This window comes from Spodoptera frugiperda, chromosome 13 (assembly GCF_023101765.2).
Source record: "Spodoptera frugiperda isolate SF20-4 chromosome 13, AGI-APGP_CSIRO_Sfru_2.0, whole genome shotgun sequence".
Classification (NCBI taxonomy): Eukaryota; Metazoa; Arthropoda; class Insecta; order Lepidoptera; family Noctuidae; genus Spodoptera; species Spodoptera frugiperda.
The window spans coordinates 6,227,553-6,253,438 of record NC_064224.1 but is presented as its reverse complement, the minus strand read 5'-3'; the positions used below and the strand labels follow the sequence as shown (position 1 = coordinate 6,253,438).

The window sequence follows — 25,886 nt, the reverse complement described above, 5'->3', positions numbered from 1 at the left end:
GGCATGGCATCGGTCTATCGGGCCAGATCACCTTCCACCCGCGATAACCTTAAAAGCAGCACAATATTAATACATCAAACGCCCACGTGCGCACACGCAGGCATACGTGTGCCGTAATGTATCGAACAGACTCATTTGTAAGATCTTGCCACTGATTTGTTTCTTGTTCTGTGTGAGTAATATCATTGCTTTATGGGAATTTATTCACTAAAAGCTTGGGAAGATTTCTCTCAAACACGGACACACTCGGGTTCGTTTCCCGAGTCAGGCAAAGTATTACTGTGCCTTTTTTCGGCTTTTCGAAAATTTCTCAGTAGTAGCACGGAGTCTGGAATTGTGCCCAGTATAGCAATAGGCTCACCCACTATTATATGGGACGTATAATACAAATGGTGAAAAGTGGGTGTACATTAGGTACATAGTGGCATTACGTGCTGTAATATACACCTCTGCCTACCCCTTCGGAGGTAAAAGGCGTGACGTTGGGTTAAACATCGTCCCAATCTTGCCGGTATTCTTCTTTCTTTTTAGTTGTTACACTCTTGGCAGATTGGTCGTGGTTGTCATGTAGGTGTGGTGGAAAGCTTTACAATCGTCGCTACTCCTCGCTGCAACCTTCCTCGTGCATCAAGAACAATCTTGCCGGTAGAATACTAGAGTCAACAGACGGATGCAATTAATAAATGATTTTAATAGAAAGTCTCTGGATTGATCTAGAGCTGTTGCCTGAGTTTTAGCTGAAATTCGATCATTATAATTTGGATGAATATAGGAAGAGCCTTGGTAGCAGCGCTTTTCAAAAAATAAGAAATATTTAAAATGTGGATCGCCAATAAAGTGTGGAGATTTTAATCAACTTTCTTATGGTGGCACCAACAGTGAGCACTGAAATATTAAGGGCTGTTGAGAGTCATGATGCAGTTCCTGTGCTATGAGTATATAAAAAAGTTTATGTAAAGAAGATTAAAGCTAATGGTACCACGGCCTCACAGAAAACCGCCTTGAAACAACGCTTGCGTTGTGTTTCGTTGTATGAGTGAATGACGACGAATTACCCCACTTAACAATCTTCCCATCCCTGATTCCCAAAATACCTTAAATTCCTGAACCCCCAGCTTGTAAAGCCGCTGTTGCTTCAGATGTCCATTGGGTCAGAGATTGCTTACCGTCAGGTGATATGTAAGATTGTTTACCGGTTTATAGGTACCATAAAAAAATACTACTACCATTTATTTTTAGACCTTTTGCAGTACCTACAACCTCCTCAACCTCAGCTAGGCTATTCTGTAACTGTTAATTCAAACTTCCGAACTTTACCTAACATAGGAACCAAACCTAAACGCTCATCACCTCCTACAAAAAAGGCAGTAGGTAATTTAGACAAATAAAAGCTTTTAGCGATACTACGAACAGGTGACGCGGAGTGTTCCCATAGCCTGCATCAGATACATGCAGAGGGACACAGGTTCCATATACGACACGTGTAGGAATCAATATCTTATCTCCGTGGCGCCAGTGTCTGCGAGCGACGTGTTGGGGATGGTTGGAAGTAGACCAGCGGTTTTGGAGCGGGTGAAACGCTGGTACATATTTCGCACGGGCGTTTTTTTTCGCTCGGGTGAAATGAGCGTAGAGTAATGATTAGAGTATTTTGCATCCCTTATTAATTGAATAGTATTTATACTATTTCATGTAAATGTAACGACGCTAGTGCATACCTACTGCATATAATGGTAAAAGTATTAGCACTAATTAAAAAAAATAGTAACACTTTTCTTGTTCTAAAATCAAACTTATTGCGGAACCATAGCGCTGTCAACCAACGAGACAGTCCTCATTGTAATATTAGAAAACAGTGCTCCGTGTAACTATTGTTACAAGATAAAAACTTGACGAAAAAATATTGCTAACTTTTACAACGAACGCAAAATTGTTTACACTTTCTAGAAATAAAACACATCTTACACTTACAACTGGTACCTTTAGAACTGCCGCGTTAAAACGCAGCGTTCGAACCGCCCGTCTGTTCAGATCAACCCTCAACCGCCGCGGTATGGTAGCAATTCAGATAAAAACGATCTCTACAAATTGAATTGAAAAAAAGATATATCTGAAACGAGTCGATAGACACTTTCTGTTTTATGTTTATTTTTTAAGACGTTTATGTAAAATTTTATGAGGCGGCTTTTTATTATGATGGATAGTTAATACGGGGTTTAAATATATATTTATCTTGTTCTGATAATGTTATGGGCATTAAAATGTTTTGTGTGGGATCGTTTAATTTAGTCTATTAACCCTTTGACTGCCTTGGTCGTTCGTGGTAGACTTATTGATAGGGTAAAGCATATGTATTATGCAATGTGATGATAGTTATGTTTTTTTTTTTATTACAGTAATGTTATTGAAATAGTGATGAGCTTTTCTGACCTGATTGAGGTCTTTGGGAGCTGCTAGATGCAGATTGCTTCCAACCGACTTATCTGGAAGTCATTGGAGGATGCCTATGTTCAGCAGTGGACGTCTTATGGCTGATATAATGATGATGAGCTTTTACGCAATAGTGCGTTCTATATCTTAGTAAAAGTACAAAAAGGGTCTCGTGTGACATTAAAAAAGAACTAGGCAGGTGATATTATTCTAATCGTTGAATATACAACTGTGTTAGTCTATTGAGTTTTTTGTGAACTTTATTCACATTAACTTTAAATAAGTATGATTAAAAAAATTAATTACTTTTGAATGTATGTGAATCTTTGTAAATTGTGTATCTATATAACAATGATTATATAGAAAAAGAAGCTATAGGTAAGAATGAAGTTTGAATAAACAAATCGACACATAAAGTAGACAATTTTATTTACAAAACAATACTTAAAATTCATCAATACTTTGGCGTAGTTTATGACGTCATTGCACAGACATGCACATATATTTATTAGAACTAGATATAACAAACAAATTAATACTAAAATATAATACTCTTTGGCAATCAGTCTAAATGGCACAGTCGATTTAGTCAATAAAAAGAAAAAAAAAACAGAATCAACAAACAAAATTCAATGGGAAATACTTTTTAATTTCTGGCTCTTCATAAATATCTTTGCGTTCATTAACTACCATATTGTTTTCAGTCGTGTATAGGTTTTGGATTTCCGAAGAAGTGCCAACATGGTCTAAGGCTTGTTTGTTAAAATACTTCTCGCTTTGATCATACGCTAGACTATCGTCGAAGTAAATGGTAGAACTAAGTTGGTCATAGGATCTGTCACTGTCTGTTCTAGGTTCCCTATACCCATCATAGCTAGGTGTTACCAGTTGGGCTTCTCTGTTTTCTGGTTTAAAGATCTTTCTGCCAGTCAATTTGCCAGGCTTAGCATCCGTTGAAGTGGACACTTCAGGTGATTTGATCCTTTTACTCTTGTACCGTCGGTTTTGAAACCAGATTTTGACCTGTGTTGGGGATAGGTTCAGGGTTACTGCTAGCTGTTCTCTTTCAGGGGCTGTCAGGTACCGCTGGTTCCTGAAGCGGACTTCCAAGGCGTGGACCTGGGTTTGTGAGAAGAGTATGCGTGGTTTCCTCTTGGCGCTCTTGTCTTTTCTTTCTGGTCTCTCCGTTGTGGGGGTTTCTGTAGACAAGTTAAATGGTTTTATTAGAATTATTATGATGACATGGATAGTGGTAAATGGAGGGAGGTGTTTGCTCTGTGGGTTATTACAGATATAGTCTAAAAACGATTTAGGCGGCATCGTAATAGATATTTCAAAATGTTGTGATTATTATTATTATACCTAGTAAATGGAATTTACTGTTTTAATATAACAGACATAATTAAACAGAAACAACGTTTGACAACAAATATAAACCTAAATTAAAAATAGCATTAACGAATAAAAATACGTACTTATAGATTTCCTACATAGCGACGATGATTTTTCCACTTGCTCCGGCGAAAACTGGGTGCACAGACTCTTTTCGCTATTGCCTCTCTTTGCACCAACTGTTGAACCGGTAGAGAGGGACTCTCTCTCATCACCATCCACCTTCACTACAGTGTCCATCAGCACATGAGGAGGAACCACTTCATTGTACTGCTCATAGCCTTGGTGATACAAATTGTGGCAGTAAGGATTGTAGCCATAGTACTCATCAATCTTGTAGTCGTGGTGCATTTCTTGGTTCCAATAAGGTTCAATGTTCGATGGCACAGGGACATTAGGGTACACTTGACTGAGGTACTCCGGAGGACAGAAACCTTGGCTTTGGTACACCTGTTCATACTCGTATCCTCTTCGTTCTCTGTCATTGTATTTCCACGCTTCATTCCTATCGTAGCTGTAGTTCGGCTGGTTGATGTTCAGTATATCCTTTACAGAAAACGGCGTCGTCAAATTCGGATTGTTTCCATCTTCTAGTTTCACTCTAAAGTTTTTCGGATCGTAAACAAAGTCTTTGCTTTCCTTGTCTTGTCCGACGTCCACGAATTGATAGAAATCATTTTTGCAATTATTGTAATTGTGTTTCAAATTGTTATTGTTGTACGAGGTTGAAACTTCATTGTGTTGTTCATAGTTCTCCATTTTTAATTCACTGTCACATTAGTCACTTTTGGGGCTTAACTAATTGTTTTTGAGGCGAGTGGTAATTAAGTTGTGGTTTAAAAGGCAAGCGATGGAAGACTGATGGTGTATAGATTTGTTAGTGGAAGCCAATCCACGCTGCCTGGTGTGTTATGGGCGGGGCAATGGGGTGTTCTCTATCTCTGTCTAACAAGGCTATGGATTGTATATCGTTGTCCCTTTCGTGTGTAGTGAGGAGTGTTTACTACGAAGTGTAAATAAAGCGGGTGATTTCATTTCAGTGTTGAAATGAGACGCTCTTTGATTTTGCTAATGACTTAATTATATTGGTTTTGAAAAAGTGTGAGATCGATGTTTTGGATTGATTAATGGTTGCGAATTGTCAGTTTCTTCTTAAAAAAATTGATTGTAGTCTCTCTCCGTTGTTTTTGTTATAAATCTTTCTGTTAATTTAAATGTTTTACAATCTGAATAATTCTCAAACTGTTTGTTTGTACTTCATTTTATTAGTACTCGCTTTAAAGGTTTTTGGGAGAGATAAAAATAGCATACGGTCTCTGGTCAACCACATAGCATTACGACTTTTGCAACTGGTAGGGCTAGGTAGAGGTGTAAGGACCATATGCTTTGAACTGGTGCCACCATGTGTTAGTACTATAGTAGTTATAACAATACTCTTTACCCTCGTTTTTTTTGTATCAGAATAAATGATTTTCATTCTTCCTCTTCTTTATTTAGGTAATCTTTATCTTGGTAATGAGCTAGTGTCCATACAAAAGATTTTGAGTTAGATTCTTAAAATATTATTTTGATTTTTTCTACTATTGAGCAAAGGAATTCGATTCCAGGTTTTCTAAAAACAGTCCCAAAACGTTTTTGATGTTCCGTAAAAATCTCAGTAAATAATAGTACCTACGGAGTTTGGAATTGTGTCCGATTTTACGGACCTCTGTCCCTACTTATTACGTGGTTCATATGTTGGTTCTATTACATTTATAACAAAACTGATACAAAATTAGTTTTACTTTGTAAACTTTAAGTGCTCTTTTAAAAGATCGGATCCTTTAAATCAAAAGGCAAGAAAATTATGTTTAAAATCTAAATATTTATAAAAACAAACAAACACTTTACCTAATTGAACCTTGAATGAATTTGAAGTACCTTTCTCACTGTAATAGTTATTTATCTATAGTTTATATAAAGTTAAGGTGTGAGAACAATTGTTTACCACCAGATGTCAGCACTGGCGGGTCGATGGCGTATATTGGTCATACACGATGACAGATGCGACATTTTTTTTCAATGACTCAATGAACTTTGGCGTTTTGGGGTTAGGAATTAGGATTGAAATTTTTGACACGTGAATGTAAAATCTCGATTGTATGGTTGTATGATTATATTATTGGTAGAGGTGTAAATAGGAGTGTTAAAGATTTCTAATTATCAATGTGAATTCATTGTTTAGATATGACGTGTGTGATCCAAATTCCCCAATTCGTTTCTTCATTCGAATTCGTTCAGCAGTGAATTGTTTAGAGCTGTTGATGATGATGTTCTTGTTTTTTACGCAATATGGGCAAACAAGCAGAACCCTTAGTACGAGTTTGCTTTAAGTTTTACGAAACGAGTGAACCAACCAATTATAGCGCCGAGCACGCTCATGTTTCGATCTCGTTAAACGTCAAAAAAACTCGTACTAAGCCCTCAGACAGATTACAGCCTTTCTGAATTAGTTGTCCATTCAAGTCGTCTTGACATTTCACAACGCTCATATTTCTTGTTTCATGAGTTATTTTTATCACAAACATTAATAAGACGGTCATTCCGCCGAAGAGTGCGAACTTATAGCCGACTTGCAGCTGTGCCTATAACACGCAATTCTAGACATTATGCAACTATAATTACAAATCAATAAAAAAACGTACGATCATTTTGTCGAGTAAGTAGTCAACTCGGACCATATGCCTACGGCCCATTTGGGACGAGTTGCATTGAAAATTTTTCATAAAATAATATTTTTAGTGGTACAACTCGTCCCACGTCACTACCACAATGAGATAATGTACAGTCAGTAGTAAAAGGGTTAGTGTGGAAATAATAAAGTTCTATTACTTTGATGAAAACAAAAGATTTTCTAGGAACTTCATTTCTATCTATGTTATCATTTAACTTCATAAGTGACCGCCATGACCATTATTTAAGCCACACATGTTTACTATTCTTAGTAATTTTGGATAACACATGAATTTGTGCGATTGCTAAAATAAATTGATTTAATAAATTATTTAACCGACACTAAAAAAGAGGTTCTTACTTCGTAAGGATGTTTTAATATGAAATAATCTATAAATAAAACGAAAGTAAAGAAACAAAACAATAAAAAAAATATTTTAATCTTGTGTTGCTAACTGTACCAAACATTGATAAAGTTTAAAGATCCATACAAAAAAAAAGTGGGACGAGTTGACCACTAAAACTTTAATTTATTTTTAATTTCCCCAACTCGTCCCAAATGGGCCGTAGGCATGTGGTCCGAGTTGACTACTTACTCATTTTGTCAGATTCAGGAATCGGACCCAAACACGAATCAGTGTTACGCAATACATAGTTGCACTTCTTAAAAAAATATCAATGCTAGAGACAGATACAAAAAATAAAACAACAGCTACCATTGTTTCATAGACGAGTTCAAATTACAATTTCTTACAAAAGTTTCGAGTTACAAACTGCGAAAAAAAGTCGGAAGAAGTCGGAACGCAATGCCGACTTTTACGACTTTTTGACACGAGTCCGATGGCAATGATATTTTTATAGGTACTTTTGTGCAACTTGTTCGAGTTTGGTGAAAAAGGTGTTTCGGTAGCAAGTGTTGTTAATTTTAGTGGGGTTTTAATTTCGTAATAAAAAATTTAATGGGTTCTTACGGATTTTTATGGAGTCGTTGGAATTTTTAATTATTTGTTCTTTTTTAATTGTGTGTGTTTTTTGGACAACTACTTATTTAGATATTTCTTCTTGCTGCCTCTTTGGTTGAGTGGTTGTAAGAACGATACTCAAGTGAGAGGTTTCGTTTCGAGTTCAATGCTCAAGTTGAGTAATTTGGTGCAAATTCTGTAAAAATAACATCTAAGTATCCTTCCTTTAGTAAAGTGTGATAATTATATATTATAATTGAATTATAATATAATTTAATTTAAAATTAATCATTTATTTCAGACCATGTCCATAATTTTGTTAGTAACATTGAGCTTAAAAACTAACGTTAATAGATATTATGTGAAAAACAATAGAAAAAAATATAATTAAATCAGTAATATAATAAACGCGTTTCTATAAGATATGCGCATTGTCCTGAATAAAGCTCATGAAAAAAATATGTCAGACAGATTTTAATAACATAAAAATTAATGTCGACCAGTCGGTAAGGTCACGGCCGGTCGAACATCGTGTCTGATGGGCTGAACACATACATAATGTGTGTCGTGTGTTTGTTCGACAATCAGATCTAATTACCTATCTATAGCACAATATGTTTACATTTTCATAAATCATACAGACCGGACCGGGGTGCTACCCCTTTAGATTGCTCAGTTGGGTTTAATGTGGTAATCAATAATCGATAAATGTTACCTACCATTTTTACCAAGCGTTGCACCACTAGGATTGTCTCCTGTGTCGTGGGTGCGTTTACAAACATGCAATTTCACATGCACATGGCACCCATACCCGAAATCACAATTTGTGTATCACACAAAGCTTTGCTCAGTGCGTGAATCGAACCTGCTAGACATTGCATGGGAGCCAATTGCCAATATATGACAAAAGGTAGGTAACAAAGATTAGGATAAATGTTTAAATATAGGTAAAGTTAAAGGTGAAAAGTGGGTGTACACTGCATTACGTGCTATCATGTGCACCTCTGGCTACACCTTCGCGGATAAAAGGCGTGACGTTGCGTATAAAGTTACGCTTAGAATTTTCTGAAGCTGCTAGCCAGTACAAGTAGAGGTGGACTTTTCAGTCTGTGACTGCGCGGTTGGCTTAGTCAACAACTTAATATGTGATCCACAAATTGTGGTTCTGGGTCTGGGTGTGATGTGTCAGTGGATTTGTATGTATAGGTATAAACCCACCCACGACATAGGATAAAATATTACTTCCTTAATCCTTACACCAGGCGATGTTACGTATTCTTTGCAAATGATATGAATATTCGATATGATTAACATAACTAAACTTTTTTAATTTTAAATTTACTCTGATGCGAACATACGGCCATACTGCTGATACATTTGTGCCATGCTACCTCTACTTAGGTACAACCAACTCTGTTACCTATCGCTCCTAAATCTTGGGACCATACCATACCTACTTCCAACGAGACTGTCTATATTTTAACTTTTTCTCACCAAAAAATCAATTAACTAATTCTATTTTTTATAACAATATCATAATTCAGTCTTTATTGGCTCTCACTTAGTCACACGTTGACATGGAAATTGGCCATAAATTAAATAACGAAAATATGTTAAGTTGTTGTCGAAGATTGCTAAAAATGCAAGAATTACTTAATCGACCATCTTGTCACAAGTTTAGCAATAAAGTAGCGAGTTTACGATGTACTTAAAACACTCAAGTGGTTGTTTTCTCTCACATTTTGTTCGTAAAAAAGGACTACTTTTGAGGGTCCGTACTCCGTATCGAAGAGTGATAGAGACCTACTTACCTACCTATGTTGTATTATTTGGCGTGATGTTATTCGTGGTGGTCGAGTGGTTGCAAGAGCGATAATCGTGTAAGAATAATACTTATTGAAAAAAATATCTTCCATGTCGATTTCTGTCTTTGACTGCACGGTTGGCGCGGTGGTTGGGCAACTGGCTGCCGTGCACGGAACAACTCTTTGTGTGATCCACAGATTGTTGTTCCGGGTCTGGGCGTGATGTGTATGTTAACTTGTATGTGGTAAACGCACCCACGACACAGGAGAAAATCCTAATGTGGGACAAGGTTTTTTATATAAACAAAAAAAATAAAATAAGATTTCAGCTACGGCGCCCACGGATTACAGAAACTAGCGGCGACGGTATTTTGACTTAACTTCCTATGTTTAGATCTGTAATACTGAACCTGAACTGTAACCGAAAAAAATATGTTGTGTTATTCCACACTACTTGGATTTTCCCGGGAATCTTTCACTTTTCTTTAATTTAACCAAAGGTCACTCTTAGAATTTTGTACATTGTTATGACCCGTGGTTATGACGGCTCGATGAAAGAAACTGAAATATTGTTTGAATGACTTTTTTTTATTACGATAGTATTTTTATACATTGTGAGCTTAATTTTCGAAATATAATATAAAAACTAAGAAACATTCATTTTACACCACACACTGCCATCTGTTATCGAATAGCTAAACTAAAATTATGTGCCTCTTTAGCGCCATCTAGTTACCGTTTTATGAACCACTAAACTATCAGTCTTGTGTAATAGTTTACGGCATTGTGCATAGATGGCGTTATCTTCAGAAAGTTCCGAGAAATTCCACGAGATGGCAATAAATTGCAGTAATATTTTTTCAGAAAATGCCAGTTGATGGCGCTAGGGTATAAGTTTTTGAACAGTAAAAATGTTATTAAATAAATTGTACAGTAAAAATGTTATTAAATAAATTGTACTACACATTTTTACTGATTTATTAATAGTAGTTGAACTTGAAAGCAAAAAATTAATAAATAGCTTTCTTAGTAAAATATGTGCGTTCCTAAATTGGATTAGGTGCGTAGTTAAAAAGTTGATAATATTTAAAATTTTATTATCTCTTGGTATTGATATGAGTGTAAATTAAGGTAGTAACTTAGATACTAGTAGGTACTTTTTACTACAGTTTTACTATGACGACATAATTAGAACAAATAATACAAACAACAACTTTTACTTCATACAAATGAGTTATAAAACCATCAGGAACTTTTTTATTAATTTATTTTTTGATATAGTCAAAGCAATATTTGGCCACCACAACCTAAACAAATAAACAATCAGATTAATTAGTAATTAATTGACTAATCATGTGCCGCGACCGCACGCGCGTCATATTTCGCCGAATCATCGTCCCAATCTCAAAGAGGATCACCGAATCGATTCACTCGAGCCAAATAATCGAATAATAATCGAATTATTCGATTGTTCTAAGCTCACGGCACTGTGGGTGGGCAATCGATTCTACGCTAAGATTACTAAATAGGTAATTCGATGTCACGTTTTGTGTGCTAACAAATAATCATGTTCTTGTGTTTAGTAGAATTACTGGGTTTGTTTGAAATTACGGGATCGTTCGAAAGTCAGAAGTTTTTTGAAGATATGGTTAATGGGTAAACAAAATGTTTTTTCATTTAGTGGTTTGGTTGGTACATTTAAGATTTACTCGGAGTAGGTAAATGGATTGCTTATCCAGATTGCTCCATCGTTGACCGCATCATAGTATATCATTAGGCGACATGTGCTTAGTCGAAGGTTGAATTATTTAGCTCAAGTCTTCGGGACCAAAGAGTATAATAGTACCTACTTACTCTTTGACAACCCACAAGCTATATTTCAAAGAATGACAGACAAACATCACTCAAAGTTTAAAACCAAGCATTTTTGTATCAACAAACAAAGTTCACATTAAGTAAAAATGGGTGCTTTGACGAAAATCCGTCATTTACCGGAACAGTATCCAATGGTCCGTGGCATGGTGTCGTATGCCATCATCTGGCCGACGTGCAGCATAACCCAGGAGTATTTGGAACGTGGAACGACCATAGACCAGGCGGACTGGGCCCGGGCTGCTCGCTTCGGGTTCTTCGGAGCTTTCTGCATGTCTCCTGTGTTCTACTGCTGGATGAAGTACACTAGTCGGTTCTTCAGGAAGAACTGTATTGTGTCTGCTATAAAGAGAGCTGCCATCGAACAGATAACTTACGGTCCCCTAGCATTAACCTATTTCTACTTCGGAATGAGTTTACTCGAAATGAAACCGATCAGCGCTTGCGTTACGGAGGTGAAAGAGAAGTTCTGGCCGACCTACAAGACGGGAGTGTTTTACTGGCCCTTGGTACAGACGTTAAACTTTTATTTTATCGCAGAAAACAATAGGATTATCTTCGTAAGCGCCGCTAGCTTCATCTGGACAGTATATCTATCGCATATGAAGTCAAAGTCTGTGTCAGAGCGACCGAAATGAGAAATTGTAATCTGAAATGACAAAGTGTATTTAATTATGTTAGTTACAAGTTATTTTTGTATATGTAACACTATTTTTATGTTAAGATTTAAATATATTGGTTTTATGAGAAAAAAGTTTTGCTGCGTAGTATCTTAGGCTTATATCATGACTAGATTTGCAACAATACACATACGTGTAGATCCCACATCTAACGCTCTTCATTACATAGTATAAAACAAAGTCGCTTTCTCTGTTCCTATGTCCCTTTGTATACTTAAATCTTTAAAACAACGCAACGGATTTTGATGCGGTTATTTTTAGTAGATAAAGTGATTCAAGAGGAAGGTTTATATGTACAATACACCCATACGAAGCTGGGGCGGGTAGCTAGTGGTATATATAAGGATTCCAACATTGAGTCGGCAATACTAAAAGTGCATGACAACAATAGTTTTCCAAACTGACCTTTCTTAATCTCCGAGTGTGGCTAACGATTTCATTGATCCCCAAATAGAAGCACAAGAGTAGCATTCTCGGGGACTTTTTTATAAAAAAAAAGGTTCTGGACAATAATATTAGAATTAATAATGTGAATGAATTTTTATTGGAACGTTTTTATTAGGACATTAATCATGTTTTGTCGTTCAGTCGGAGCGAGTTAATGTGAGGAGAGGTTATGGCTGTAGACTTGTGTAGATGGGAAACTTATGGGTTTTTTATCTATAAATTCTTCGGCAAAAGATGGTTGATTTTAATTGTTATAATCGATGTGACTGTGGAGTTTAGGAATATTATTTATTTCTTATAGGTAATAAGTATTGTTAAGGTAGTAATGGTATAGTATCTCTATCCGTACCTAATATCTAAAGCTCTTTCTTCAGCAACAGCTTTTTAAGAGCAAAAAGGGTCTGTCCTTAGAGGACTGACCATTGGGAATATTGCATTACCGTAATAAAAATGTCATTTTCAAACTTTCCTATAAAAGCCTTAGAAGGAACAAAATAGATCTTGAAAGCGTTTTTACCGCGCCGTCCAATCCTTTATAAAACTACCTACAAAACAGATTGTAATGAACTTTGGTATCTCGTATACTCAATCGCAATAATTGTACATATTAAGCTCTTCAATAACATAACCCAAACATTACATTTATTTGTTAGAAAATCCGTCGTTTCTCGCAACATATGAGCACACACCGCCGATGCCTGCCCAGTGCCCATGGCTACCAATTTGATATGGGCCCCATAAAGCATGGAACAATGTCGCGATATATAACGCCACTGTCATCAAACACTGCTTTATTTTATTTATTTATTTGTTTATTTTGCGACACACGACAGTCGACAGTGTAGCCGTTTTGTTTAGAGTTTGTGTCGATTTTCGTGATACAAGATTATGATATACGTGTTGTGATAAAATGGTTAAAGCAATGAAGTGTTTCTAAGTTTTAATTTGGTGTATTGGTCATTGAAAGTGGGAAGTGTTGGTACACATGACACCTAGACCCGAAACAACAATTTGTGGAACACAAAGTGTTTTTCCGGGCGAGATTTGAACCGGCTACACGTTGCACGGCAGTCAGTTGTCCAGCCACCACGCCAATCGTGCATTCGAGTCGATTGTTATGTGAACTTGTATGTGTGTAAACGCATCCACGATACAGGAGAAAATCCTAGTGTGACGCAAAGTTTTTTTTTAAAAAAAAGGATATTGTAGCGACTCCTAAGTGTGTAGCTTGTGTTGACCAGGAATAATAAGATGACGACATTTTTGTATATGAAAAGAAGAAAGAAATCAATTCGTATATGACAAAAAACTCTTAAGTTCATTTACACTTCACGCCAAAAGTATCACAAAACAAAATGAAATAAGTAACATCAATCAATTTGCATTTAATTTGCTGATTGCCGTAACAGAAAGATGGATAGTAACTAATTGAGTCCATTACACACAGCTCTATATCGCGCTAAACATTTAGATTTTAAAATCTATTCAATTTATTATAAAGCCAATTAAGGAATAGCAAACAAGAAAGCAATTTATCTTTTATTGAGAACATCATAATTAGGATTTGAAAATAGGTACGGTTTGAAGGAGTTGTGGAGTTTCTTGCCCATTCTTCTCCATTCGAAGCTACTTACACTTTGAAACGTGCACCTAAGTTCACTGATAGACAGACTGACGGACAATTATTTTTTTATTACATACATATTTAATTTTTTATCCAATTTTAGCGACTTATGAGTCCCATAAAATATAGGGCAAGCCTTGTAAACTTTCCTACTAGCCACAATCCCAGATTAACAGCAGTCCTTAATGATACTTTACCCGACATCGGAATCGAATCTTAACTCACCAGCCAGTCTACTCAAAGAACATTATACACTGGAATATACCGTTGCGCCAATTTGCGTCCGCGCGCAAATTAGCCGAGATTGCTCCTTCAGTCTATCTCAATTCCATATACATTAAAATTCGTCCGTTGGTACGATTAATTAGGCTGATAATAGCAGTGTCGTATCGTCGGCTACCGGCTACTAACATTGGCCACAAAAGAGCCGAAACAGGTCCTTTTTCACTTAACGATCTCGAGGTAACGTTGCTACCAAAAAACATTGCTAAAAAAATATACTTTTACCTGCACCTTTGGATCGCTTTAGAGCTGTTGACACCCATGTGGATTTTTGTTTAAAAATTAGAATTAAGATGTTAGCAATATGGAATGAGATTTTTATAATCCTATAAGGTGGATAGATTAAGTAGTAAAGGTCGTAGGCACACGCTGGATGCAAGGCGTTGTCAACTAATGGATCTGGAAGTTATTGGAGGAGGCCTATCTGAAGCAGTGGACATTTTATGTCTTGCGTATTTGAAAATTACCTATACCTACCTATGTCCTGTAAATATATCTGAAGACTCTGATTCTGAGTTGGTAGTAGTAGCAGTTTTGTTCAGATGATATTTTTAAGGTGGAAATTGTACCTAAGACCTGTAAATATACCCTAAAGACTCTGATTCTGAGTCGTTAGTAGTTTTGTTCAGATGATAACATTCTTGAGGTGGTAACAACAGCTCTCATAACATCCCAAAGTGAACTATTTCACGGTACACCAAGAGCGAGAGGTCTATATTTTGTTAAAAGATAAAGTTGACCAAAATCACAAGACATAAAAAGATTTTTTTGTTAGTTCTCAAGTGTCCCACACTGCTGTCCTCACCTGCCATTCGACATTATTTATTGTTTTGTAAAAATCGCATCAAAAACTTCACAGTTTGTATAATCGATTTTATTCTTGACGTCACCTCACATAATTAGTGTGAAATATGGACGCTAGAGGTCGTCTGTGTAGTTTTTTGCCGCGCGCTTTGTTATTTTTTTGTGATTGAGACGAATGAAGTTTTTTAGTTGGAATTTAGTCCAATTTGAGATAGGAAGTTAGCGATTGTTATTGTTTTGTTTATGATAATGTTTGTATAAGTTTTTGGAGGGAAGGAATAACGGTTTCTTGACTACTGGTTAGAGGAACGCCGCAAATACGTAATGGTTTCCTTGTAAACGTCAATTTAATTAACAAAATAAGCGATTGTGTTATGATCAGGTGACTGTAAGTTCAACTGCCTAATGAGAGGCCCCTGTCCAGGATCCTTAGTAAGTTTTTAACCAAGTCCTGGATCGACGCCGAGTCCTGGATAGACACTTACACTTTTTTAAACTCTTCATAATTAGAACGAAATTTATAAGGTCGCGCCTTTTATCCTCGAAAGAGTACGCAGAGGTGCACATTGCGGTACGTAATGACGCTATAAAACGTACATCCACTATTCACCATTTGTGTTATAGGTCTATTATAATATAATCAAAAAGTTATAAGCAAATAATATGGCAATCACTACTGAGAAATCTTCGAAAAACTGAAAAAAGTTCAGTAAAATACTTTGCCCGGCCTGAGAAACGAACTTGAACTTTAAACTGAAACTACTCTTGTCCGGCAGTAGAGCTTGCGACCACTCGACCAACGAAATTAGCAATAGAGCCATTATGGCACATACTCTCTGAGTCCTGGCAAAGAGTGGTCGTTACCTACGTCATGTAATAAGTGCACCCCTGCTTACCTCTTCTAATGAACCATCTTAATAATATGAACCTATTAAAATACCTACCATCTTAATTCACCGCTAAAATAAATATAAATAACATAATCAAGGCATAAAATACTCCATACCGCGAAATTTTAATTACAACAAGATTATGAATATGAAGATATTAAAAATGTAACTATAAAAAGTTAACGATCAATTTGGTTTAGGTTCGATTCCCTGCTGTATAAACACTGCGGATCGTTTTATGGTTGATTTAAGGGGGTAGTAATAGTTTATCGAGTGAGTGAGTCTGAGTAAGTTAGTGTTTGAGTGAGTGAGGTTTATCTGAGAGCACGAATATTTACTTATGTCTTTGTGTTAAATAACTACTTCTTAAATAACTACTTCTGTTTATTTGGAAGTAATTGGAGAAGGCCTATGTTCAGAAGTTGATGTCTTTTGGTAGTTGTGGTTGCATAATAATAGTACCTACTCCTACATCGTAGTTTGTAGAAAACCCACTTCAATCACGTTGAACTATTTTATATTGATATAAAATAAATTGATATAATATATTGATAGAAAAGGATTTAAAATTGTATATTAAAATAAATGGAGACCAGATTACTTGTGTTGCATGCGTTCAGAAGGTTAAATACAGTTTGCTTATACGTCAAGTCTTTTTTTTAAGTGGGGAAAGTCATCCAATGACTTCTCCCGCCTTGGGCGAGGCGAGAGGTAGTGTCAGACTTTTACTGACCAACGTTGTTAGTTCTTCCGTTCCTACTTCTGCTTTTCGAGCCGGAGACCCGGTAACCGGCTAGGTAGTCCGCAGAGGTATTTTATTGTGTTAGTATTTTTTTGATTGACCATACCACTTTAATTCTCACAGGAGATTTATGGTTGAATCATTGTCTGGGAATAGCCTCATCCTCAATTATAAGAGAATGCATTAAATGTATCACCAAAGCACCAATTATAAAGTGATTAACAAATCATTAATTTATAACATTGGAAGCTTATAAATATGAGTCACAATAATTAAATTGGGATTAATTGTTTGGGCGTTCACAAGAATAAGTTTTTTTAGACAAAAAAAGGTCCAGAATCTGATATCTTCCGGTAACCTTATTATATTTTTATGATAATTAAGATATCAGGGCACAAAGATAAATGTTATTTTGGGATCCTTTTAATAGGTGGGCGGGTAGGTACCTAGTGGGGGTCCTACTATGCCCAACTGACAAATGGAGTTATTGTTTTAAACAAACCTATCCAGAACAGATATAAAAGTCCCTTGCCTACATATTAAACTTTAAGGTCGTTATAATATGACTCATTTTAAACTGAATCGTTTTCGGCAACCGCAAAACGTGAGTTGGTGATTGTTTTTTTTATTTCTCCCTTTTAAATTTGACGGGAACTGTAATTAAAAGTAAAAATTATTGTGATTGGTTTTGGCAAATTGCAAATTGACTCTTTATAAATTTTTGAAAACGAAAATTAAATTGCCCTCCTTCTCGTTTTGAGGTTACGTTAATTACTTAGTTTCAAATAAATTTTGAAGCATTCGTTTCGGTAGAAATTGTTTTTACGTGAGAATTGAAATGTGACTTGAATAATTTGTGATTACTTGTCATTTTTGATTTGTGTGTGATACTTTCATGGGTTAGGTAGAGCCCAAAGTTACTTGGCGTACTGAATTCTTCCTCTTTGTTCGATATAGGTAATAGTACTCCTGGTTTTAATTTATTTTTTTGGCGGAATATTACTAAATCTAATTTAAGATGTGATCTGTGAGGTCCCCTGTGTGATAGAATTTTTATTAAACTCATCCTCAGTCTTTCGGGAATTTTAAGATCAATCAAACTAATTTATATCAAGTACCACATCCAATACAACAAATTAATCACACGAACAAACATACAAAACCATTATTTTACAATTAAAAACCGTCTCAAAGTACCAGGCGCCCATAACTCGACAGGATACAACATTTAACAGTTGAGATCAACGTCTTAACCCATGAAAGTCGTCGTCACATCATCAGACGCTCGTTAAAACCGCCAATAAATAAACTTGTGACAGTGAAACAAAACAATATGGCCGTTTATGACGCTCGCGTCGTTTGACAGTTGTAGTGACAGTGACAACGTGCTAACTGACAGGATGACAATGTTGTAGTGACAGTTTTTTTTTAATGTTTTTTTTTTGGTCAGAGAATGTTTATAAACGGTGTGTGATATGAGTTGTAAGTCAAATACTTTTTTTAACAGGGGATAAACCATTTATTGTCTTCTCCTGCTTTATACGAGGCGAGAGGGAGTGTCAGACTCTTACTGATTAAAAACCACCCTGTTCCTACTCCTGCTTTTCAAGCCGGAGTCCCGGTAACCCGCTAGGTAGTCCGCAGCTCCGGATAAGTCAAATACTTTAAGGTATTGTTACACATGCTAATTTAAAGCACGAAAGCATGTTTCAATTGAGCACTTATAACTTAGTAGCATGTGTGTTCGAAATGTTGCTCAAAATACACATGTTAATTTCATGCTTGCGAATCGATACGGTAGGCCTTTGATTTTTTAGCATGTTACCTGGGTGTGCCTTAAGTGCGTTAAAAACTAGTAGTTCATAGGTATTTAAAATTAGCATGCCTATTGCTACCAAATATAAACTGCCCATATGCATGCTCGTATTGAGCATAGGTACTCAATAGAACACTTTTTAGAATGCTTTAGAGCACGTGTAACAGTGTGGAACTATATCTTCAGTGTAATTTGATGTTATATGCGACTGCTTAGATTTCTTGAGCAAATATTTATTTTATATCATAAAGGCAAACAAGCAAATGGATCATGAGATGGTAACGTAAGTGATACGAACAGAATTACGAGTGAGTTCTAACTCTCACTAAAAATAAGATCGAAAGAATAATTGTAGAGCAATTAAATAATTTTTATAGATTTCTAAGCGTCTAAAGCAATAAAAAGTTTGCTCATAAAAAATAGCAATATACTATGGAAAAATATGCATATGCGCAAGCGCATGGGACGTTGTGCCACCGTCGGAGGGCGCCACTCGCGATGTCAACGGAAGAGTATTTTTAACATGTTTTACTAATGCTGTTAGCGCTTCTTAATAGAAAATACTTGCTCGGTTTACATGGAGCGAGGTGCAACGACTAAATTGTTTATATTGTATTTAATTAGGTAACTAAAATTTTGAGATTCAAACAGATTGCACGTGATGTACACTTTCGATTGAAACATAACAAAAACAATATTTTTTACATTAAACATAAACGACGTCACGCCTTTTATCCCTAAAGGGGTAGGCAGAGGTGCACATTACGACATGCCGCTATACATTGTACGTTGTACACGAAACATGTTTGTTTTAAATTACAAAATCGTTTTTAAAGTTCCTATTAGGAGGTACAAAATAGGTAAGCGCAGTAGTTCAGCAAAAGCTAAACAATAAAGAAAAAGTTAAAGCTTAAAACTACTGCTCAGATCCCTCTTATCGAGTGTACAGTATACAGAATACAGTAAGTTTGCAGGGGTCAAAAACGAGATGGGTTAATTCCTCTTTTCTGTCTCAAAACAGATACCTGATATTAATTTAAGAAACATAAAACCTAACTTCGCTATCTGTCCCCATGTAACACCACCACCAAAACACCCACATCAGTCTATCAACACCAAAAGCGGAGTACCAGCCGAATAAATTTTGAAAAAAAAAATGTCGGCGAGATAAATAAAGTTAGTGTAAAGACTTTAAGAGCGATAATTACAGGTCGGTGGCGGAAACGAGACGATTACTGACTAAAAGCCGTACTTCTTAATGGCTTTTGAATAATTTAGCCAGATTGAGCCATCGTGCGTCGGCGCAGGGTTAATAACTTACATTTTAGCTACTGTGTTGCGGAAAGCTAAAGGTGTTCCCTTAAGTGGTGTAACGGGTTCGATTCCTGATTGGTTTTTGTGGCATGTGTTTTTAATTTGAGATCATTAGTTATGCGAAAATGTTAATTGATTAGTTTTTGTAAGTGTTTTTGAGGGTTCAATTTTAGTACCTACTTAGTTAATCGGGGGATCTTTGATTGATTATGGAGTTTTAATTAAGTTGGTAGGAACTTGGACTGTTTATGGCTTATGCTAATTATTGTGATAATAATATGAGGGATCGTGGTCTAAGGGAGGGCTGATGGTCTTTGTAGACTTTCTAGTGTTCTGTTCATAGTTCTTGGAATCATTTATTCCAATAACTATAAACAGAACACTAGAAGTCGGGATAAATAAAATTATGTTGACTATAGTAATGTTGCCAAACATAGTTTGCGAAGGGAACACAACATAATTTTCAATTATAACAACCATTTACGGCATGAGCAAGATGCAGGCAAAAGATTGCAGAATTAGAGAAATTAGTACCTATTTTCCGATTGGCAAAACCATCAGTGTCTACTAGCGAAATGTCAGTCACACAAAACTAAATTAAACCGTCCTAAATAAAACTAAGTATCCAGGTATTCATCAACCCAACATCGAAAAATAACAACCCAGAAAGACCTATCTAAATTGACGGAGAAGTCTTGCCGTCAATGATAGACTATCATTTATTTCTTTATTTGTTGACATTTCAAAAGTACCTATTTATAGTTTAATTGGAATTAATGATTTGACTTTGACTTTTACACCAAATTGCTAACATCAATCTAAAACCCAAGATCAAAAACTGCATCGAAGGAAATGCTGATAGAATTCCAGCGATGCCTAATTACGGCTAACAAGATCTAATACTAGCGTAACCAACAGGTTTGTATAACGAGGCTGGGAGGACCCGGGAGGGAGAGGGAGGTTAATACTGGGTGATGTCTCTATACCTCCCAACGTGCCTGCCTATTATTTCACTCGCACACGACGCCGTGGTATTGGTTATAGTGGAGGAGGTGTTTCTTTGGGGATTTTTTGGATATTGCTGTTGATATTACTTAATAACCGATATCAATTCAGAATCCAGAACCATCCAAAAGATGGTGAACGATTTTTAACATTAGTTCATTATATTTTTGTGAAAACATTCAGATTGGTCCAAATATTTTTGGATTATGATCGGTTAATAATTTTCGCTGTAAGTGTCGTCACTTGAGGGTAAAAATTTTATTGACTAGCTCAGATCTAAAAGCTAAATAGATTCACGCCCAAGAAGCCTTCTTGTACTACATTAATTGTTGAATTATGTTTTAATAGGCAAAGTGAGCACTTAAAAACAAGTACCGTACATATTTTTTTGCAAAAAACCTGGTAAAGATTATTGGTCGATTGGTGGTGGTCTTGGGTTTGATATCTAGCTCTGATATAATCTAGAATTATTTGTAATGTTCAACAGTAACTTAGTATAATCAATTAGATTTTGCAAAAAAACTATTAAAAAAATACATCATACTTAGTAAGCTCAAAGGAGTTCCTTTCAGCAATAAGGTTGCTAAATAAAGTTTAACAGCGCCCTTATGTCGAGGCAAATTAAAAAGTGTGAAGGAACGAGTAATTACCGCCTACTGTATAAATACAAGAAGCTCTTTCCACACTAGTGGGCACCCCTATTTAGGTTGTACTAAAGCATGGTCCATGCTTGTGCACCTACAATGCATTCATGTATACCTCCATGCATACCAACCCTAACATTAAAACGATATACAACGTCAACCACACAAAACTAAATCAAACCCTATTTTGTAAGCACAAAAGCACAATTTCCTAGACAAATAAAAATTGTTCCGTCTAGTGCAGCTGCAACCGTGTCGTGTATCTTATTTATTTGAATATCGAATTTATTAAGACATAATAAGAGCTGTATTTATTTGACTGTGGGGGTTTAGTTATGTCGTTTTGTTAATGTAATGAGGATTTTCTGATTTTAAATTGTGTTCTTTACAGAAGTGCTTAAGCGCCGAATTATGGTACAAGGAAACTGAACTTTGTTTGGTAGTTATAAAGTTTATTTTTGAATTGTTTAGGGGTTTTCTTAGGTTTGTAAGGGTTGTGTATAGTGGTAGCTAGTGTGAGGTAAGGTGAATTGCGAGAAAGTAGCGCTATTTGCTACCGTATCGCGCGCCATCGCGCCTTCAGACGTGACCAACCTTTGGTAGAAATATGAAGTGTAGCAAGATGCAATAACAACATTCGGTTTCTCTGCGAATCTGGCAGTTCTTGGAGTTTGATGTTGAAGAAAGATTTTAAATTTTCAGTCAAATATAATTTAATATTATTTTTTATTTGGTAAGTTATCTGTTGGTTCAATATAAGGATATAATTTTCATATGCTGCAGATTACTTTTCTTAATGCTCTTTAAATACCTTTATAACATGATGCCATTTAACAAATAACAATTTTAATAACAAAAGCTCACGATATTGTATTACAAATTCCAATAAAACTCAAAATAAAAGACAAAGGTTTGTGTTACCTGTGCCGCACATTGGATGTCACATCTGCCGCTCTGCATCCGTCCAATCAGCGGCATTATATGTTAATAGCCTATTAGAATATATGCTGCAGGCTTCTTCGCGCCGCCGCTCGCGCCAACCTATCTCCAATGCACTATAATTCCCTCACCAACAAACATAGACCCACACAAACCATTCCACACACTCAAACCAGGGATCAAGTTAACTTGGATGGTTACTAATACGCTCCCAACTTGTTTTACCTTTGATATATCGCATTTTAACGAGCAATTTGCAGCAATAAGGTCTAAGGTGGCCGAAAATATAAGTTTGCACCCGTTTTGCACGGTGGCTTGTTAGGAGAAGTGTTCATTGTTTTTGTTGTGATCTCTTATTGTATTTTATGTAAGTTAGGCTTTGTTGCCCATTCAGCTCGTGTTTTGGTGGGTGGCTACTGCACACCGGACCCGAGTCGACGTTTTAATAAACCCACTATCTTTAACCCGTGTACAACTAACAGATACAGAAATTCTAAGAAGTTCCGGCATTAAAAATTTAATGAAAAAAAAGAAGAAATATTGAACGACCCATTCCTAAAACGTATCGGGTCCCGTTCCGTCCGCGGTGTCTTTGCTCGAGCGTCGATAAGATCTCCTTTATAATGTTTCAATTAACCAGTAGCCAGTATTTATTGGGGACACGATGAGGCGGCCGGCGATTCATTACCTGCCCGCTACGAATTAACAAAAAATTTAAAGGATACGCCGCATTACAAAGTTTAAACTATACACTACAATTTTAATGAGGAGTTTTGTTCTTAAATATTAGAATTCTTGGTAAATAAAGAGGTTTGTTACTTGTGACAATAAATTGGCGATGTAGGCACACTTACTTATTAAGTTCGCGTAACTTTTTAATTAGAAATAAGTATCGGCGGAACAATTGCCTAACGATCAGATTGTGTTTATCAAAGAATTTTTATTCTACGGTTTATTTGAAATGTAAATATACGGAACCATTAGCGTTATTTATCGCTAAAAGAGACGCCTTTTAGCGAAGCGCGTAAGAGCAAAAAGTCGTGCGATTTGTTTATTTTCGAATAAAAAAACATGGCTGCGTATTATTCGAATTAATTCACGTGTAATTGGATTTATGGTGTCTCGGCCGCATATTTCCAAATCCACCCTGTGTGGTTGCTAATTATGCCGCTCCCTGGTATTTTAACAGTATTTATTGTGCGTTCGCCATCTTAATTCTGAGTTAAGTGGTATTATCGTGCGATGATATTGGATTATCGATATTAACTACTGTGTTGGATGATAAAGTTTTTTATACAAAGGCTGTGTTGTTTCAGACCTATTTGGGCTTTAATAGGTAGGCTTTAAGGTCGTAATACACCTGTTTGTTTACCCAATTACATAGAGCAATGGAATATATAGGGAGGCTTTGTACAATCATCTGCTCATTAATGTAATCGTAGTTCATCTTGTCGATAGTTTGACTGTTCTTTATCGGACTTCGTGTTTAAAGAATACTGTCTCATTAATACTTCCTTATTGTTCATATTTTAGTCAAGGGCAACAGCTGGGTGTATTTATAAAGATCTAGAATTTGTACTAGCTTTCACACCTTGCTGGGTTTGTTAGACAAATTGTCATAGTACAATTTAGACAACTGTACGTACATTTAGGTAATGTTTTCTACGAAGATGTAATAGCTAAACTGCAAGACAATGTGACCAATTCCACTGGTAAAAACCTATGTAACTGTGCGAGTAAGATATGCTATGAGAATGCGCGGCGCCGCAATGTAGCTGGGCGAAGAAGGTGCGATGTATCGATAGTAGGGAAGCTATCCATAGCACACATCCATAGCACGTATCTTTCCACGTAAAAAAAAACATATTTCAGATGAACCAGTTTCCACCAGTGCTAAGCTATATGTAGCAATTAATATGATTGGTGGAAGTCAAACGCATCCACAGCAACGTAACGTAGCATAACACATCTCAGGTAGAAAAGCATCCTTAACTTATAAAATATTTGAAACAAATCGCCGTCAATCAGCAACAAACTTAATACATCAGTTCATTGATACGCCATTTCTAAACTATAACACATCACAAAGTGAGAACGATCTCTCATTTGAGACACTATTCCGACTGTCAGTCAGCATTATTACTATACCTATTCAAATGCCATTCCATTTTAAAATACGATCAAAAATATATACAGTATACATGGCCGCCTTGAGAACACACTAAGGGTATCGTGACGGGCTTGGGTTACAAGTAAAAAAAAAGGAAAATAAAAAAGATATATCGTAGCGCCATTTCACGTTATTATTTTGGAAAACAATAGCGCTTCGGCTGTCACGTGAAGCGCGGGCCATGCAAATAATCATAAATAAATAAATAAAAATAAATATGAGCTGAGAGGACGATGTCTTATTTTAGGGCCGCGTTCGCTAGCCCTGATATCTATTTACTGGATGTGGCTTGCGTATCCATAAGCTTTTACTGGAACATAGACCATTTAAAAATTTTTATTTCTGTATAGGTATCTAGTTCTTAAATGCCCATGACATATTGACTATCCTTTGTTCTATAGATTGTAAATTAATTATTATGTTATTGGCTTATACACGTAACTGTTTGATGAGGCACGCGTCTTGTGTCGCGGAATGCTGTTCATGAATAGGCCTCTAGCATGACTTAAAACTAGTCCTAAGTGAGTAAGCCGATAACATAATAATTAATGAAGTATGTCTTACAAAAGTTATATTAAAATTGTAGCTTGTAGGTAAGTACTCTTTGTTTTTACTGTCTAACTAACCACCAACTAAATATTTTATGGAATTCATTCAAGAATTACATCTAACTATAATGATCCGTTTGCCGCGGTTCGTACAAAAGTATCATAATTATCTTGAAGTGATATCTACTTATGTTTAAAACACCCAATTATATTAGTAGCACGCTAATTAGATTTTTCTCCAAAGAAACATATGGTCTGGTCATTTCAAGAATTTGAGTGAATTTATTTGTTCCTTTGCCCGCCGCACATAAAACTAATGAATTAATTAAGAGTGCCAAGGAATTTTAGATTATTTACCTGCTGCGGTAGATTGGTAGATTGGTATTTTATTTTTGAGAAATAAGATGAAGATAGAATAGGTGTTTGGTAGCCATATTTGATTAGAATTAGGTTCTAAATATAGATTACCTGTTTGATAGTCTTGTTGGTCTAGTAGTTGGTTATACTAGCGATGAATCGGAGACAAATAAATTATTTAAGTTGACATTTAGAGCAAGAGATGTACCCGTGTATGCTTAAGCAGCGTAGACTGGCTTTTTTCTTATAAATAGAGAGATATTTGCCCATCATTGCAATATTAACAGGGATGATAATAGAATTAGGTATTGCAAATAAAAATTACAAGCTACTTGATAAAAAGTAAGAATTGAAATATTTGATAAAAAAATTATTGCCTCGTTGGTCGAGTTGTCGCAAGTGCGACTGCCTCGGTCTCCTGTTCGATTCCCGGGTCGGGCAAAGCATACTG

The 25,886-nt window shown here is 36.0% G+C and overlaps 2 protein-coding genes across 2 annotated transcripts; one reads left to right on the top strand and one right to left on the bottom strand.

Annotated features, from left to right (window-relative positions):
- Positions 1 to 2,842: 2,842 nt before the first annotated feature.
- Positions 2,843 to 4,677, bottom strand: LOC118270497 (homeobox protein Hox-D11a-like). The gene is made up of 2 exons (XM_035586094.2): positions 3,906 to 4,677; positions 2,843 to 3,629 (listed from the first exon to the last, which is right to left on the bottom strand). Exons 1-2 carry the CDS (start codon positions 4,579 to 4,581, stop codon positions 3,046 to 3,048), a joined length of 1,260 nt encoding a protein of 419 aa, XP_035441987.2. The 5' UTR covers positions 4,582 to 4,677; the 3' UTR covers positions 2,843 to 3,045.
- Positions 4,678 to 11,185: 6,508 nt separating this feature from the next.
- Positions 11,186 to 11,914, top strand: LOC118270603 (mpv17-like protein). The gene has a single exon (XM_035586284.2). The coding sequence runs from the start codon at positions 11,263 to 11,265 to the stop codon at positions 11,809 to 11,811; it is 549 nt and encodes a 182-aa protein (XP_035442177.2). The 5' UTR covers positions 11,186 to 11,262; the 3' UTR covers positions 11,812 to 11,914.
- Positions 11,915 to 25,886: the final 13,972 nt, after the last annotated feature.

Excerpts from the sequence above, each read along its gene's own strand:
- LOC118270497 (XM_035586094.2), bottom strand. The coding sequence starts at position 4,581 with ATGGAGAACTATGAACAACACAATGAAGTTTCAACCTCGTACAACAAT. Across the intron at positions 3,630-3,905 it reads GCTATGTAGGAAATCTATAA|AAACCCCCACAACGGAGAGA; the intron begins GTACGTATTTTT and ends ACTTGTCTACAG.
- LOC118270603 (XM_035586284.2), top strand. The coding sequence starts at position 11,263 with ATGGGTGCTTTGACGAAAATCCGTCATTTACCGGAACAGTATCCAATG.